At 41.8% G+C, this 16,657-nt stretch overlaps 1 protein-coding gene across 1 annotated transcript; it reads left to right on the forward strand.

The window, feature by feature from the left end:
* Positions 1 to 1,712: 1,712 nt before the first annotated feature.
* On the forward strand, positions 1,713 to 15,339 carry LOC142951290 (alpha-tectorin-like). Its single transcript, XM_076092786.1, has 25 exons — positions 1,713 to 1,806; positions 2,367 to 2,435; positions 2,572 to 2,595; positions 3,349 to 3,464; positions 3,820 to 4,098; positions 4,197 to 4,292; positions 4,418 to 4,583; positions 5,061 to 5,461; positions 5,555 to 6,131; positions 6,216 to 6,796; positions 7,017 to 7,569; positions 7,658 to 8,256; positions 8,424 to 8,581; positions 8,727 to 9,127; positions 9,285 to 9,481; positions 10,339 to 10,734; positions 10,854 to 11,137; positions 11,263 to 11,540; positions 11,698 to 11,817; positions 12,471 to 12,655; positions 12,751 to 12,911; positions 13,394 to 13,645; positions 13,828 to 13,987; positions 14,082 to 14,184; positions 14,284 to 15,339. Exons 1-25 carry the CDS (start codon positions 1,713 to 1,715, stop codon positions 14,373 to 14,375), a joined length of 6,342 nt encoding a protein of 2,113 aa, XP_075948901.1. The 3' UTR covers positions 14,376 to 15,339.
* The last annotated feature ends 1,318 nt before the right edge of the window (positions 15,340 to 16,657 follow it).

Consider the following 16,657-nt stretch of genomic DNA (forward strand, 5'->3'; position numbering starts at 1 on the left):
AGTCGATCAGTCTGTGGCACTGCTCAGGTGTTATGAGAGCCCCAGGTTGCTCTGATAGTGGCCTTCAGCTCTTCTGCATTGTTGGGTCTGGCATTTCGCATCATCCTCTTCACAATACCCCATAGATTTTCTATGGGGTTAAGGTCAGGCGAGTTTGCTGGCCAATTAAGAACAGGGATACCATGGTCCTTAAACCAGGTACTGGTTGCTTTGGCACTGTGTGCAGGTGCCAAGTCCTGTTGGAAAATGAAATCTGCATCTCCATAAAGTTGGTCAGCAGCAGGAAGCATGAAGTGCTCTAAAACTTCCTGGTATACGGCTGCGTTGACCTTGGACCTCAGAAAACACAGTGGACCAACACCAGCAGATGACATGGCACCCCAAACCATCACTGACTGTGGAAGCTTTACACTGGACCTCAAGCAACGTGGATTGTGTGTCTCTCCTCTCTTCCTCCAGACTCTGGGACCCTGATTTCCAAAGGAAATGCAAAATTTACTTTCATCAGAGAACATAACTTTGGACCACTCAGCAGCAGTCCAGTCCGAGACGCTTCTGACGCTGTCTGTTGTTCAAGAGTGGCTTGACACAAGGAATGCGACAGCTGAAACCCATGTCTTGCATACGTCTGTGCGTAGTGGTTCTTGAAGCACTGACTCCAGCTGCAGTCCACTCTTTCTGAATCTCCCCCACGTTTTTGAATCGGTTTTGTTTCACAATCCTCTCCAGGGTGCGGTTATCCCTATTGCTTGTACACTTTTTTCAACCACATCTTTTCCTTCCCTTCGCCTCTCTATTAATGTGCTTGGACACAGAGCTCTGTGAACAGCCAGCCTCTTTTGCAATGACCTTTTGTGTCTTGCCCTCCTTGTGCAAGGTGTCAATGGTCATCTTTTGGACAACTGTCAAGTCAGCAGTCTTCCCCATGATTGTGTAGCCTACAGAACTAGAATGAGAGACCATTTAAAGGCCTTTGCAGGTGTTTTGAGTTAATTAGCTGATTAGAGTGTGGCACCAGGTCTCTTCAATATTGAACCTTTTCACAATATTCTAATTTTCTGAGATACTGAATTTGGGATTTTCCTTAGTTGTCAGTTATAATCATCAAAATTAAAAGAAATAAACATTTGAAATATATCAGTCTGTGTGTAATGAATGAATATAATAGACAAGTTTCACTTTTTGAATGGAATTAGTGAAATAAATCAACTTTTTGATGATAGTCTAATTATATGACCAGCACCCGTAGATATTCAGCCGGTGTTCACAACTTTATCTCCGTAAGAGATGCAATTTGAAATATACTTCTTGAAAACTGTAAACCTATCTTCGTCATGTTTTTTATGTTTGTTAAATTCTCAGTAGCGATAACTAAATGATATTCTTATTATACATATTCCAAACAAAACAACTTTAAAAACTCTAAAAAAATAATTTAAATTAATCATAGCTTTTTTGGTATTTTGGTCAGACACATATGCAACGCTGATTACCGCAATATGTGTGGTATTTGATATAAATGTACGTTGGTACATAGAGGGTGATAAGCTATGGAGGGACTTAGGACCCAGGGGAATGTAGGTGAACCATGGGACCTGGAGGGAGTCTGTACCGTGGCAGTCACGTGCACGTGGAAGTTATGCTAATAAAGAGTTGCAGTTAAGAGCAGTTTGTTCTCACGTGCTTATATGTTCATTTAAAAACACGACAATATGTATATTGATATTATTTTTATCGTCATATACGGTGACGGAGTGAAGGACTGGGCGTGTCACCCGGGGGGGGGTGCGGCAGCAGCAGCAGGAAGTGACGCCACACAAACACAGCTGTTCACCGCTCGCTGCGGTTCTTGAGTTAAAAATGTCCGCTTAGTAATAAAAATAAAAAAAACGACATTAACGCGCGATAAAATAATTGGCGGCATTAATTAATTAATGCGTTAACGCGATAATAACGCGTTAACTTGCCCAGCACTAAGTATATATATATATATATATATATTGATATTGCTATTGATATTGTTAGCATTTTCCATATATATATATATATAACTCCAGAATTTCTTAACTTTGTAAGATATGTCTTTTTTAACATTTGTGCCATTTTTTCAGAAACTTTTGCACCTGCAGTCAATTAATATTTAAAAATAGGCTGCACATGTATGACAATTTTGTGTAGAATGGGCATTTTAATGTATATGTTGATCAATAGGAATTTAAATCTCTAAACATATTTTGTTATTATAAAACCATATAACACATTTAAAGTCCATGACTATGCATCCTTGGTTTGGGTATGCAGTCTCTGAGTGCTTTCTAGTTTTTTTTTTTTTTTTTGGAATTTAATTAAATACATTTGGTCGGCAGGTTTATATTTGGGGCTTTGGAGAATGGCAAATCTAATCATGTTGCCTGTGCTGCTTTTGGGATTGATAAGTAAGTATCAAATTCAGTCCGTTTCAATTAAATACATTTTTAGTTTTGTTGTATTTACGTAAATTCACTAACAGACTTGATGTTAGCAGAGCAGACTGATTGTTATCCAATTATATCTATGTGTTTGTTTTCATAGGTACGGTGACTCCTCAGACAACAGGTGAATTGAAGTTTAGATAATCTCTTAGTAATTTGTTCATGTTATTAACATGTCAGTCATACAGTCGCCCTAGTTATTACTTCAAGATTATACCCATTTCCCCTGGATTGCAGCTTGTACTGCTGTTTATGATTGTTATCTATATAGACAAATATATATAAAATACACAATTTACATCCTATGCCAGTGTGGAGGTTGCAGTGGTGCCACACCGAAGGCATTGCTTTGCTTTGTTTTAACTTACAAGTTAACAAGTTATGAATACCAGGTTGAAAGGTGGCGTTTCACCGCCACCCTCTGGTTGCACTTGGTATGTGGTACAAAGATTACTGTGCTGCACCTGCAACTATGCCCAACGGTGATTTTATGGTGTACAAAACAAGATCTTCAGGTGGTGTTACATTGCTTTTTAAATTACAAATGTTTGACAAAAGTCATTTTGATTGTCCCAGAAAGCAAAGCCAGTGAGCCTTTGAGAGAATGCTGTCTTTTCTAATGTTTTCAATGACATATGTTCTGTTCCTGCTATAACATGCCATAATGGCTGCTGGGAAAAAGTCAGAATATTAGATTAAAAGAGTCCACAAAAACACAAATAACACAAAAAGCATATTTTGTATCAAACATTGGCATGATAGGTTAGGTGTGGTGATCTAGAAATGTACAAAAAAACACTATGCAATATTTGCCAATAAGACCACTATTGGACATTCCATCTCTTCTTAAAAATGTGATGTCTTTTGTTCTTTCTAGGAACCCTCTACTTAATAACCGGAACAAGAAGCAGCAACACAGATGATGGAAGTTCTCCTAACATTCCCTTGCAACAACCATTTCTGTATTTCGGACGGCCGCATAATCAGATTTATGTATGTAAATATAATATTAGCAAATACAAAATCCATATCTTTTATGTTTTGTGGAGGAATCCACTTTTCATCCACTGGTTAGTAAATCACAAGAACTGTGTTGTAAATGTGCAACAAATAAATTAATGAAGTTAATGAATAAATTGGAGAAGTATAAAAAACTGCACTATGTTATTAAACTAATACTACTTTATATTTGACTTCAACTGAAACAGTTATTAAAGAAGTACTGCAGTTAGGTTGTTGTCAATATATTGTTATAATAAGGTTATAAAGTATGAGCAATACATATGTTGATGGGTGTAGTAAATGTTACTAATTCTTCGTTAGTAAGAACTGGTTAACTTGTTTCCAGGTGAACCACAATGGACATCTGACCTTTAACTCACCTTGGAGAAGTTACACCCCTCAAAGGTTTCCACTGCATGGATCCAGGGACGTCATTGCTCCACTCTGGGTAGATTTAGACAACAGAGAGAATGGTCAGGTCTACTACAACCAATACACCAGTGGCAGCATCCTCCACCAAGCTACGCAAGACATTAATCGTTACTTCCCAGGATTGAGTTTCAATGCCAACTGGGTCTTTGTTGCAACATGGTATGAGGTGGCCTACTATCCCACCACTGGAACAGTAAGTTATCTTGCTCTAAATGAGGAAACACATAGGACGTGTATTTGACCTATTACAACATATATTTACTATAATAACCACAAGTAATTGTTTTTCAGAAAACAACAGTTCAAGCAGTCTTGATCTCTGGTGGCCAGTACTCATTTGTGCTGATGAATTATGGGATAATAGCCTCAACAAATCTAAGTATACAGGTTAGAGGCATTAAAATGATATGTGATTTACGATGTAAAACTGGCGATGACTTACTTAAATCTCAATGCAAATGTGCAAAAACAAAAAATAAAACTACTTGTATTTATGTGACATGTATTTCCAGGCTGGATATGACACAGTGAGCTCCACTCACCATTTCAGCATCCCTGGATCATTCTCTAACAATGCATCAGGCAGTAACTCAAATTTCCGACTGAGCAGCAATGTCAATGTGCCCGGTCGCTGGGCTTTCCGGACAGACCATGGATCAAGAGGCTGTACTTACAATGGTAAGATCAGAACCAGAGGGTGGTCACCATAGGTAGTTCTTTACAGTAATGTGGATATGTGATCACCACTCCATGAAGATATGTATTAAGTGTTTGTTGAACTAAATAAACAATGTCTTTTTTGCTGCAGACAGCTGAGTATAATGTGCATACTGGTATTACATTAGAATATGGTGACATATAATTGAATTGCATTGCAAGTTAAGTTTTTTCATTTCATGCCAAAGTAGTTCTCAAAAGGCAAGCGCTGACCACGACAATGTAATGTTTCAAGTTGAAGGCGGCTGGCGACTTTTCTTGCAAGGCATCCTCTTCTTTATCCCCTAATTTTTCTCACCGTTCTACTGTTTATTATAAAAACAAAGGCAAAATTGTCCACAAAGAATTCAAGTCAAATGCCTGATATTTTAAAAGTAATAGTGTCGACACGTTTCAGGTTATTCCTTGAAGTTAACTTTTCCTTTCATTCTTCTGAAGGTGAATTCGTGCAGCTTGGTGACTCATTCTGGAGTGACAGTACCTGTGCACAGAAGTGCACCTGCACCTCAGCAGGCCTGCAATGTCACAACCAACGCTGCTCCTTTTCCCAAATCTGCCAACCTACTGCCTTTCAGTTCACCTGCCAGACGGTGCGGAGAGGCACCTGCACCATTAGTGGTGATCCACATTACTATACCTTCGATAACAAAGTGTTTCACTTCCAAGGCACCTGCACTTATGTTCTCTCTGAGCAATGTGGTCGTGGGATGCCCTACTATAGAGTAGAGGGCAAGAACGAGCATCGGGGCAGCACTCGTGTTTCCTGGACACGACTGGTCAAAGTGTTTGTCTATAATGAAACCATTGAGCTCGTCAAGGGACGTCGTGGTGCAGTTAAGGTTGGTATTAAGAAATAAGTCTCCACTTACTGTGATATTTGAATTTTGTTCATATTTTTACAACTATGTCTTTGCTTGTTGGTGTGTTTACAGGTTAATGGCATCTTTGCAGACACTCCATTCTCTCTCAACAATGGCACGGTCCAGGTTTACGAGTCAGGTTTTTCTGTGATCGTCAGTACTGACTTTGGCTTGGAGGTGTCTTATGACACAAATCATTATGTTAGGATCAGGGTGCCCTACACTTACCAGAATGCAACATGTGGCCTGTGTGGAAACTTCAACATTGATCGCAGGGATGACTTTCGAACCCGCCAAGGAGAAGTTGTAAGCTCTGATGTGGATTTTGCCAACAGCTGGCAAGCATCGGGAGACAATGAGCCTGGTTGTGAGGCACAGTGTGGAGGTCTGAGCTGTGCGGACTGTACTGAGGCTCAGACAGCTTTATACAACAATACTGCTCATTGTGGTATCCTCCAGAGCAGTTCTGGACCTTTTGCTGCTTGCCATCAACAACTTCCCCCACAGACCTTTTTGCAAAGCTGTGTGTATGATCTGTGTGTAGGAGAAGGATATCAACCCATTCTGTGCCAAGCCCTAAATGTGTATGCAAGTCGGTGTCAACAGAATGGTGTACAGCTGCCAAACTGGAGGAGGCAAGGCTTCTGTGGTATGTCTGTCAGTCAAAAACATTATTTCATATAATCCTTGGGCTGTCATGATGTCAAGATACATCTTGTTTTCTTTTGTCTAGAAATCCAATGCCCAGCAAACAGCCACTTTGAGCCGCGAGGCACAGCATGTCCAGCTACCTGTGTCAGCCCCAATTCTACCTTCGACTGCCCTCTTCCTGTCCAGGAGAGCTGCATCTGCAATTCAGGCTACATACTTAGTGCTGGGGTCTGCATCCCTCATGCTGAGTGTGGCTGCAGCTTTGAGGGTCGCTACTACCGCTCTGGAGAAACTGTAATACTAGACAACGACTGTGGAAGACGTTGTAGCTGCAGTTATGGCTCCATGACTTGCCACTCCCATGGTTGTGGTCCACTTGAATCATGCCGTGTGGAGGAGGGAGAAAGAGGATGCAGACCTAACAGCTATGGAACATGCTGGATAAAAGGCCCAGTGTCATATCAAACGTTTGATGGATTGACATACCTGTATCCTGGGGCGTGTCGATTGACCCTTGCCAAAGTAATGGGATTGTCTAGTTACCCACATTTTGTGGTGACAGCAGAAAAACTGCCCAGAGGCCAGCAGGGTTTTTCCAGGTTGCTAAAGTTTGAGGCAGAGGGAACACACGTGTCTATTGAGATGGCGAGCAGCAGAGTAGAGGTAAGTGATTGGAACTTTTTTGAAAAGACAGATTCCAATGTGATACAATTTGACAAAAGGATTGCTGACGTGAGAAAGTTTAGTAATATGAATATTATTACAACTGTTTTAGGTTCTTTAATGATTTAATCGTTTCTTCTGAATATTTAAAAGCACATACCTTTGTTTAAATCTTGTGAACTACAAAGTAATTTGAACTACTATTCAAATGGTCCCTTAGGTTGACGGTCAGCGGATAAGACTACCATTCAGCTCGGCATCCAACCGAATCCAAATCTACCAGAGCAGCATTCACAGTATCATCATTCGCACTTCCTTTGGTGTAACTGTGCAGACAGTTTGGCCTCACTTTGTGCGTGTCACTGCACCTGGTATCTACAACGGTTCATTAGGTGGACTCTGTGGTAATTACAATGGCCAGCCACGTGACGACTTCCGCACACCCAACGGCATTCTGGTCACCAGCCCTCAGGACTTTGGGGACAGTTGGCGGGACGGCTCCCTCACTGCACATTGTGTGGAAAGTGTAAATCATGACTCTACAACAAATAACAATTCCCGTGAGAACTGTGGCATTCTTGGCTCACCACATGGGCCGTTTGCCCAATGCTTGGCCATGGAGGACTCCCAGCAGCATGTGAATGCATGTGTGGGGATCCTTAGAGCCTCTAGAGATCCAGCATCAGCACTATGTGAGGTCCTACGAGATTATGCACTGATGTGTCAACAGCAGGGCGTTGCCCTTGGACGCTGGAGGAATGCAACTCACTGTGGTAAGCACTTTGCCCCCTTTTGGTGTAGGTTGTTTTGATATAATGTAAATGACTTTGCTTAATTAATTGATTTTTTCTTCTTCTCTAGAGCAAAACTGCCCCCAAAACAGCCATCATGAAGTCTGTGGAAGCTCTTGTCCTTCCACCTGCCCCAGCCTCTCTTTCCCTTTCATCTGTGACACTGTGTGCCAGGATGGGTGCCAGTGTGATGATGGTTTTATCCTTAATGGCAACCAGTGCGTGCGACCTACAGCCTGCGGATGCCATCACCAAGGACGCTATCGGCGAGGAGGAGAGCGATTCTGGGATGGTGAGGAATGTCAGAGCTTGTGTTCCTGTAATGGCACTACTGGGGCAGTCCACTGTATCCCCAACGCCTGTGGTCCCCAGGAGTCCTGCCGTGTGGTGGAGGGTGAGTTTGGCTGCCATCCCAACCCTCATGGCACCTGCTCTGCCTCTGGTGACCCCCACTACCTCACCTTTGATCGCAAGGCCTATGACTTCCAGGGAACCTGCCGCTATGTTTTGGCGACCCTTTGTAATGCCACTCATGGGCTTCACCAATTTTCTGTGGAAGCTAAGAATGAGCCGTGGAGAGGGCAGCCAGTTTCAATCACAGCAGAAGTTTTTGTGAATGTGGGAGGCTATCGAGTGCACATGTCGAGGGAGAGCCGTGGTGTGGTACAGGTGAGTTACACAAATTCTGAACAGTTGGAGATATTCTTTCTCCTGAACTTTCTTCTGTTTTGAGTCTATACTGGGTTTGCGACTATCATTTTTAAAAGCATCAGATAGTTGCAACAAAAATACAAATCTATGATTGTTAATCCAATTTTGTTTGTACATTGTGAAAGGTGAACGGAGTAACTAAGAACTTACCTGTCGTCCTGAATGGAAGTCTTGTCTCAATCTATGCAAGTGGATTTCGCACATATGTCAGTGCTGAGTTTGGCCTGAGGGTCATGTACGATGGATATAGTACAGTGTCTGTCTCTGTACCTCCAAGTTACAGGTAACTGCCATTTCCTGCAGCCCATGTTTGAATGCTTTAGTTTACATTCTGAAAAATATTTTATTACAAATGTTTAAATCATTTTACTTCAATGTTTAAACATATTTTTGACTCTGGGTGTATTTAATTATTGTCATCATTACAGACAAAAAACATGTGGACTTTGTGGAAACTTCAATGGAAATCCAAATGATGACTTCCACACCCCATCTGGAATGATGGTTACCACTCCACAGGAGTTTGGGACAGCCTGGAAAGTGGCAAGCAACTACACCTGCAGTGATGGGTGTGGCTCCTCCTGCCCACAATGCAACAATGAGCAACCTGCTAGAGCCCAATGTGAGGTGATTCAGGCATCTGACGGCCCCTTAAGCTTCTGCCATGAGGAGGTGAACCCAGCGCCATATTTCAGTGACTGCGTGTTTGATGTTTGCGTGTCGGGAAGTCAAGGCCAAGATCTTCTGTGCAGAGCCATTCAGACATACGTCAGTGCGTGTCAGTCTGCTAATGTTCGAATCTACCCTTGGAGACAGAACACCACCTGCAGTAAGTCAACGAGTCAATGTGTTGTTTATCCACCATTTAAACAGCCTAGGAAACAATCAAAGAAGTCTCGACCTACTGCATCTACGTGTAGGCTATGTTAATTGACTGAATACTTTTCAACCATCTGACATGCATCTTTAATTCCTCTCTCATAAAGGACTTGAATGTCCCGCCAACAGCCATTATGAGCTGTGTGGTACCGACTGTGGTCACATCTGTGCCAGCAGCGTTGATGCCATCTGTGAGCAGGTTTGCTCTGAGGGATGTTTCTGTAATGAAGGTTTTCTCAGGAGTGGGACAAGATGTGTCCCCGTGGAAAGCTGTGGCTGTCAATATGACGGATTCTACTATAATGTAAGTCATATAGCTCTAAATGGATAACAAACCAGATTTGTATCACTGTGCCCGAATAATTCATCTGACAGTCTCTGTGATTTCAGTCTTTGCACATAATCATTTTACTTTGGTCAAGCAACTCTCTTATATCACAGATATCAGAATCCTTTTGTCTTCTTTTTTAATCAGCCAGCATCAGTGTGCTCAATAAAAAGCGATCCTCATTTGCCTAAAATGATCAAGTAACAAGATATTTAGAAATACTGTTGACAGAGAACCAAATATTTGCTACTTTACTGTGCTACATATATTGTGTGTCACAACTGTCATTTTGTACCTTGACCAACTGTAGTTGTAGTAGTTTTAGTTTATTTTATTTTTGCATTTTATTAGTATTAGACCTGTTATACACAGCCCACAAGTTGTATAAATACATGTACATGAACATATTGCATAATTTTACAAAGAAAATGAAAGACAACAGCATTTAAGAAAAAAGTCAGACAAGGAACGCAGACACATATCTCAGTTTTGGATTACTTTATCCTCTATTCTGCTGCGACTATTGAATTTCATGAAACAATGACGCAAAGCTGCAAGTTACAAGACTGAGTGACAACTTGGTATTCAAAAGTGACAAGTGATGTTCCAAGCAATGTAGCTATGTAACTATCGTTTTACAGTAAAAATATAGCAAATCACATGACAACAATTTAAAGGGCCTTTCTGACAGAACGTGACAAGTGTACAACGGCACTCTGAAGCCCATTATTCCCATGACAATTTCCCTATCCTATTCCCCATAGCAGTCTTTTTGTCTTATTATTGTACCACACATTGATTTTTATTGCATCTGTTTTTCTCACATGTTACAGGCTGGTGAATCCTTCTGGACAGAGGGTTGCTCCCAGCGGTGTGAATGCCATGCTCCCAATGACCTGCGCTGTTCTGCTGCATCTTGCACTTCTACACAAGAGTGCACCATCAGAAATGGCCAGCTGGGCTGTTTTGATGAGATGTCTACTTGCACTGTTACGGGCGATCCACACTACATCACCTTTGATAGGGCACTGGCCCATTTCCAGGGCACATGCTCTTACATCATTACTGAGAGTGTGAACCCCGGCATCAATGAAAAACACTTTCAGGTAGTAGCCACCAATAATCACCGTGGCAACAACCGTGTGTCGTTTGTGTCAGCAGTGGATGTATACCTCTCAAATCAACTAGAGAGTGTGCATATCAGGATTGGACCCAACAAAAGAGTAAAGGTAAGCTCTTCATTACTTGCAAGATGAAAAACTTTCTGTATCTCTGTATTGTAAATATAATTACTAACAAGTGCCTCCTCCCTTCTTGTCCGTCTCTCTCTGATCTCTCCTCCTTCCAGGTAAATGGAAGTGAGGTGTCTCTTCCCACCACTGTGGGAACATTAGCTCAGGTAGTAAGACAGGGAAGCTACATCGTGGTCGACGCCATTGACTTGAAAGTTCACTTTGACGGCCGGAGCACTTTACTGGTCAGACTGGCCCAATACCATCAAAATAGAGTCACAGGCATGTGTGGAAACTTCAACAGGGATCGTTCAGATGACAAAGTCTTGCCCAATGGCACTTTGGCACAAAATGACAATCACTTTGGACACAGCTGGAAATCCTCCACAAGCCAACCAGGGTGAGATGTTATGAAAAGAGCTTGCAGGGTTAACAATCCTTCACTACATAAAGAAACAACAATACACATATGACGGAAAAATATGTCAAAGTAAACAAAGTCAGCTCAAATCATCTCTTTTCTAGATGTGGATCCACTGATGGAAGGAGTGATAATGGATTGGATGGATGTCCCTATATGGAAGAATACTCTGAGCTCTGTAGTGTCATCACCAACAGTAGCGGTCCATTCAGTGCATGTCACCTGCACTCTGATCCACAGCCATTTTTCAGTTCCTGTGTCTATGACCTCTGCCTCTACACTCCAGCCAATGGCATGCTGTGTTCTGCAGTCTCCGCCTACGAGAGCACCTGCTCTGTCTTGGGGTTAAACATCCCTGAGTGGCGCTCTGCTTTGCTGTGTGGTAAGTTTGCACTGGGCTTATGGACAGCCAAAATAATGAAGGAGAGATATAATCCTTAGTTTAACAGAACTTTACCATTTGTCCTACTTGTGGAAAAAGGTAGTTTTTTACTTGTTTCGTCACTCTTTGTCTCATCCTTTCCCCACAATCTCCATAGCTGAGTCAGACCCATGCGAACAGCTGGACTGCACAGAGTATGAGTGGTGTGGTGAGAAGCACGGTGTGTACGGCTGCTTCTGTGATGAGCACCACCATCGGCCCAACAATGAGAGCTACGGTGAGGGCAGCTCCATTTAAAACACTGCTTTGTCTTATAGATCCCGGATGTGATATGTGTAAGATTAGTAGTAGAAATTGCTTCATAGTACAATATTATTGTTTGTTAAATATACGCCAACGTAAGACCACAGAACAATAATATCCACTCAGGTGTCGGTTCATCATCGTTCTTTTGCCATAATATCCAATCCCAGAGCTTAGAATTCTGTTTGTGCACGACTGACGGCATGTGGAAGCTAAAGATTACGGTCTTGAAAATAAGTGCAATCTGCAACTTAAACCAATTCACTTTTAAATTCTGCGTCAATTTTAAATTAATTCAGCCAATCTGAATGGCACCCCTGAACAAATCTCAGCCAAGGCTCATGGGTATTGCAGTAATGTGAACTGTGCACAATGCCAAAATGAGAGACGAAACATGATTTCATGGAAACAGCGTTAAAATGATTTAAATGGTCAATATAAACCTATAGGATTGTTACAATATCTATGAGTCACAACTCTGTGGGTTTGTCACTATGAGCAACACCTTTCAAATTACATATATAGTAGTTATTTAATCCAGGAAAATATTGATTAGTGCAGCTCTAACTATGAGATTAGCTACAAACACTACAGAATTTTTTTTAAAGCTCTCTCTCATATACGTAGACTCGTCCATCAGTTGTTCCAGTAGTTCAGGCACCATGTCTGTGTCGCGCTGCCAGCTGTTTGAAGCTGGCTTCCACTCCAGCACCCTCCACCTCCGAGATGATTCCTGCAATGGGACCCTCCAGGACGGACGACTGGTGTTCCGCTTTAACAATGACGACCATCTGTGTGGGACAGCTCTCAGGGTACAGTCCGTTTCAGACGTTAATGTGCTCCATCAGACATATTACAAGTACAAGCAACTTACTTAAGTTTACCATTTTGTCATTTCAATTTTAAGAGCAATGGAACCCATTTCGTCTATGAGAACACCATCCAGGGCGACGTGGACCCTCATGGAGGGCTAATCAGCCGCCAGAGGAACATTCATTTGCGTTTCTGCTGTGAATACCTTCTGACCCAGGCCCTGTCTATGGATGTGGGCATCAACCCTGTAGAGAGGTAACAATAACAACACCATCTACTTTACATGTTTTATGCTAACTAAATACAATTACCACAATCCTTGTTATAGTGAACATATGTCCATAGTGATACGTCATGACGTATGTTTCAATATTTATGTTTTCAATAACAGTACCATATATTTAACAGTGCTACATCTGCGACAGTGATGCTCGATGATGACAAAGACTGAAAATAGTTAGTTATAATTTAGCCCTTTGTTGTCATAAATGTTGTGTAATTTCTCCACTACCCACATTCTGCACCCAATGCAATCAATAAACTTGCCATTTCAACCAACAATACGAAGAAAAGTTAAAAGAAAAGAAAAGTGAAAAAAGAAACATTCAGAGAAGTCTCTCCCTGTTCTGTAAATGTGAATGTGAATGTGAATGCGTCAACAAGACGTTGTTACCAAGAACAATCCAGTGAATTGATCCTTCTCAAGTGCAATCAACTTCTTTGTTGTTTTTTTGCAGCATTGTGAGAAAGAAGCTTCCATCAGGCCATGGACAGTATCATGTGAGAATGATCCCCTACCAGGACGCTGGCTTCCGCTACCCCCTGGCCAGTGGCAGCAACATAGAAATGGAAGTTGACCAGAGGCTATATGTGGAGATTCGGACAGAAGGAGTCGATGCAAGGCAGATCTCCACCATTGTGGACTCTTGTTGGGCCACGCCAGTCAACCTAGCCAGCTACCCTGTCCGCTGGGATCTCATACATGAAGAGTAAACAAGCTATTGCAACTTCATGTAGTTTAGCATTCTGATCACTGGTTCTTGATTACCCAGAAAATGATTTACTCTAGAAGGGCCTCGCTTCACTCGCTCCACCCTTCCTCACTTTCACAACTTAACCCTGTTTATTTTATAGTCCAGCTGGTAACATTGTAACTTCTATCTCCCTCCAGGTGTCCTAACCCAGCAGATGGTACAGTAGAGCTGGTTGCGAACGGCATCTCTACTGTGGCCCGATTCTCCTTCAAGATGTTCACCTTTACTAACTTTTCATCCATCTACCTGCACTGCCAGGTCCACCTGTGTCTTAGGAGACACAACAACTGCGCTGCTGTAAGTGCTACTGTGTTTGTGTGCGTTCGTAATGAGTTTGGATAGATTATCAAAAGGTGCGTTAACAGAAGCCTCTAATGTTGTTTTCCTGCAGCACTGCTACCCAGGCCACCACAACCGAGTTGTAAGGGACGTATCCCAGCATGCCATGACGGGCATCTCACTAGGACCACTTACTGTGCCGCTCAATAGGAAAGGTAAAACCCTCTTATCTCCTCATGACTTTTGCTCTTTTGATAATACTAATCTTGATGCATACATTTTATGTACTCTAAACTTTAATTCTTCTCTTACAGCCAGAATGGTGAACCCGAGCAGTGCCTCAGGCCAGTTGGCCTCACTGGTGACCCTGCTAGTCAGTTTGCTGACAGCCAAAACTCTGGTGTAGGGCGTTCAAAGATGATCCATATTCTAAAATCACTCAACATACATTTGCTTTTAGATTGTGTTTCTATTAGAGAGGCCTTTTCCTTGTGTTGTGCTCTGTTTTTGTGGTCTGCTGAAAATTGAAGTAATTTTGCTTTATAACCGTAAATGTGCAGCATACTGAAGCTGAAATCACTTGCCTTTTGTTGTTTTCACTATATAAGATGTTTATTGAGTGTATCCTTAGGGTCTTTGTCGGGGTTCTAATCATTAGATTTATATCATATAAGAAGGGTTAGGGTTAGATGTTTTCAGGGGAGACCCAGACCGCTGGACTTTCCAGTCGCACCAAAAATGAACTGGATCCGGTTAACAATCAAAAAGTATTTAATAAACAAGAGAAGCTAGAACAGTTGCAAACTGAATTACTCTATCGATATCAATATGTTCCCAGGGCAGAGTTCTCACAAGGCCCACTAAATAGCCCAGCCCAGCTGGTAAACTACCCAGAGTGGTAACGGCGCGAACTCTGGCAAAAACCCTCTGGAACTAAGCCTATATTTAAAAGTCTCTGTCCGAAAGTTTAAATGTCCAGTATCAGCCTCTGTGATTGGCCGAAATTCAATAGCCCCTCCTGGCTTGGGGCAGTTATCATCTCAGTGTTTGGTTGAAGTCGTCCGGACTCCTCCCTAGGTCCTGGTGGTCAGTTGTCCATCCCTCTGTTCTCTGCTGCACCTCTGTAAAGTCTCACTCAAAATGTTCCCTTTCTGACCCTCAAAACTATTCATACAGTGTTTTAATACCTTTAGTGACTATACTTCTATGGTTTAATACATTCAATGAGTAAAATACTGTAACATAATATCCTCTACAAGTAAGAATATTGTAAACATAATACATTCCATAAGTAAATATTTTGTGACTTTTTAACCTATTTTGACATTATTATTATTGTGACACTTCTACTCACCACTAGGGGTGTTATTTAATCCTATTTATAATATTTCTAATACTGAAATCCTTAACAGAAGTAACCAACCATGTATAATGAAGGTTGAAAATATAAATAAAGTTTCTCAATGCATGTATGGATCTCATTTTCTATTCGTTATATTTCGTTCTATAACGAAATGCAAGATGTCTTTAATCTGAACATGAGGTTTGCATGCTTGGACGCAATCCCTGGACTCGGACGCTGCCGCCTCAGCGCCGCAGCAATCCCCGGACTCGGCTGCCTCAGCAATCCCCGGACTCGGCCGCTTGTCCTCCCTCCCCTCTCTTTGTCACTGAAAAATGTCTTGCATTATGTTTTGGGTGATGAAATAATTCAATTGACACTTTTTTAAATGAGAATTTTATTTTGATTCACAAGGCGAACTCATCCAAGATAATGTGATACTGCCACCCCATGGTCAGATAGCAAACTGCAGTCTGAGCTGAAATAGAGGAGCCAAATTAGATCCCATGACACTACATCATGAATAAATCCCCTGAAAACTTGGTAATACCGCATTATGACATACTATACTATGGCATTTCAAAAAAGTCACAAAAACGGTCACAGCTCTGTCACTTCTGTCTAGCTTTTTCCACCTTTCACTCACCTAATCAGTTCATTCAGTGCACCTGCCAGTCACACTCACCTCATCAGCTCATCACTCTCACCTGCTCACTCTGCCTCTTCACTATTTAAACCCCAGCCGATGATGCTGTAGAGATGGTTCAGCAATTCCACTGTGGCCAGATTCTCCTTCACTTTAACCACAGAATAATGTGTTAAACCACCAGCAGTCACTCAAACTTATATTAAAAAAATCTTTGCAGGGTGTGTGCAGGTACATGGATGCAAAGTATTTCTAATTGTGGCACTCAACCACCAAGAAGACGTGACCGATGGCACAGATTAGATCTCTGAAGCTACATGATTTCCTGCCAGTTACATATGTTACTTGAGTAAAGGAAAGGCGACACGTGCCTAGTTTCCTCGCAAACTCAATTATTCGAACTCCTCATTTGTGTTAAAGTTGAAGATATATGAAATATGAGTCCAGTAGAGGTAATTTAATTCATTCACATGCTGTAGATTTTTGGAGCTCTCAGATTCTTGGACTATCTTGCACCTGGAAGATGTCCCGCCTCTGCCTTTGCTCGTGGCTCAGGTCATGTTGCAGGTTTTGTTTCTCTCAGATTCAGTTTCCAGGGTCAGAGATACGGTAAGGAAGGAGATTAAAAGGTTATCAAATGTCCTATTCAGGAAGGATTTAAGAAAGCGGCTGTTACCAAACAAACCTAAATTCATGCATC

The sequence above is a fragment of the Anarhichas minor genome, unplaced genomic scaffold, assembly GCF_050575085.1.
Source record: "Anarhichas minor isolate MPS153535 unplaced genomic scaffold, ASM5057508v1 ptg000017l, whole genome shotgun sequence".
Lineage (NCBI taxonomy): Eukaryota > Metazoa > Chordata > Actinopteri > Perciformes > Anarhichadidae > Anarhichas > Anarhichas minor.

Excerpts from the sequence above, each read along its gene's own strand:
- LOC142951290 (XM_076092786.1), top strand. The coding sequence starts at position 1,713 with ATGTATATTGATATTATTTTTATCGTCATATACGGTGACGGAGTGAAG. Across the intron at positions 2,436-2,571 it reads GCTGCTTTTGGGATTGATAA|GTACGGTGACTCCTCAGACA; the intron begins GTAAGTATCAAA and ends TTGTTTTCATAG. Across the intron at positions 9,482-10,338 it reads ATGACGGATTCTACTATAAT|GCTGGTGAATCCTTCTGGAC; the intron begins GTAAGTCATATA and ends CACATGTTACAG.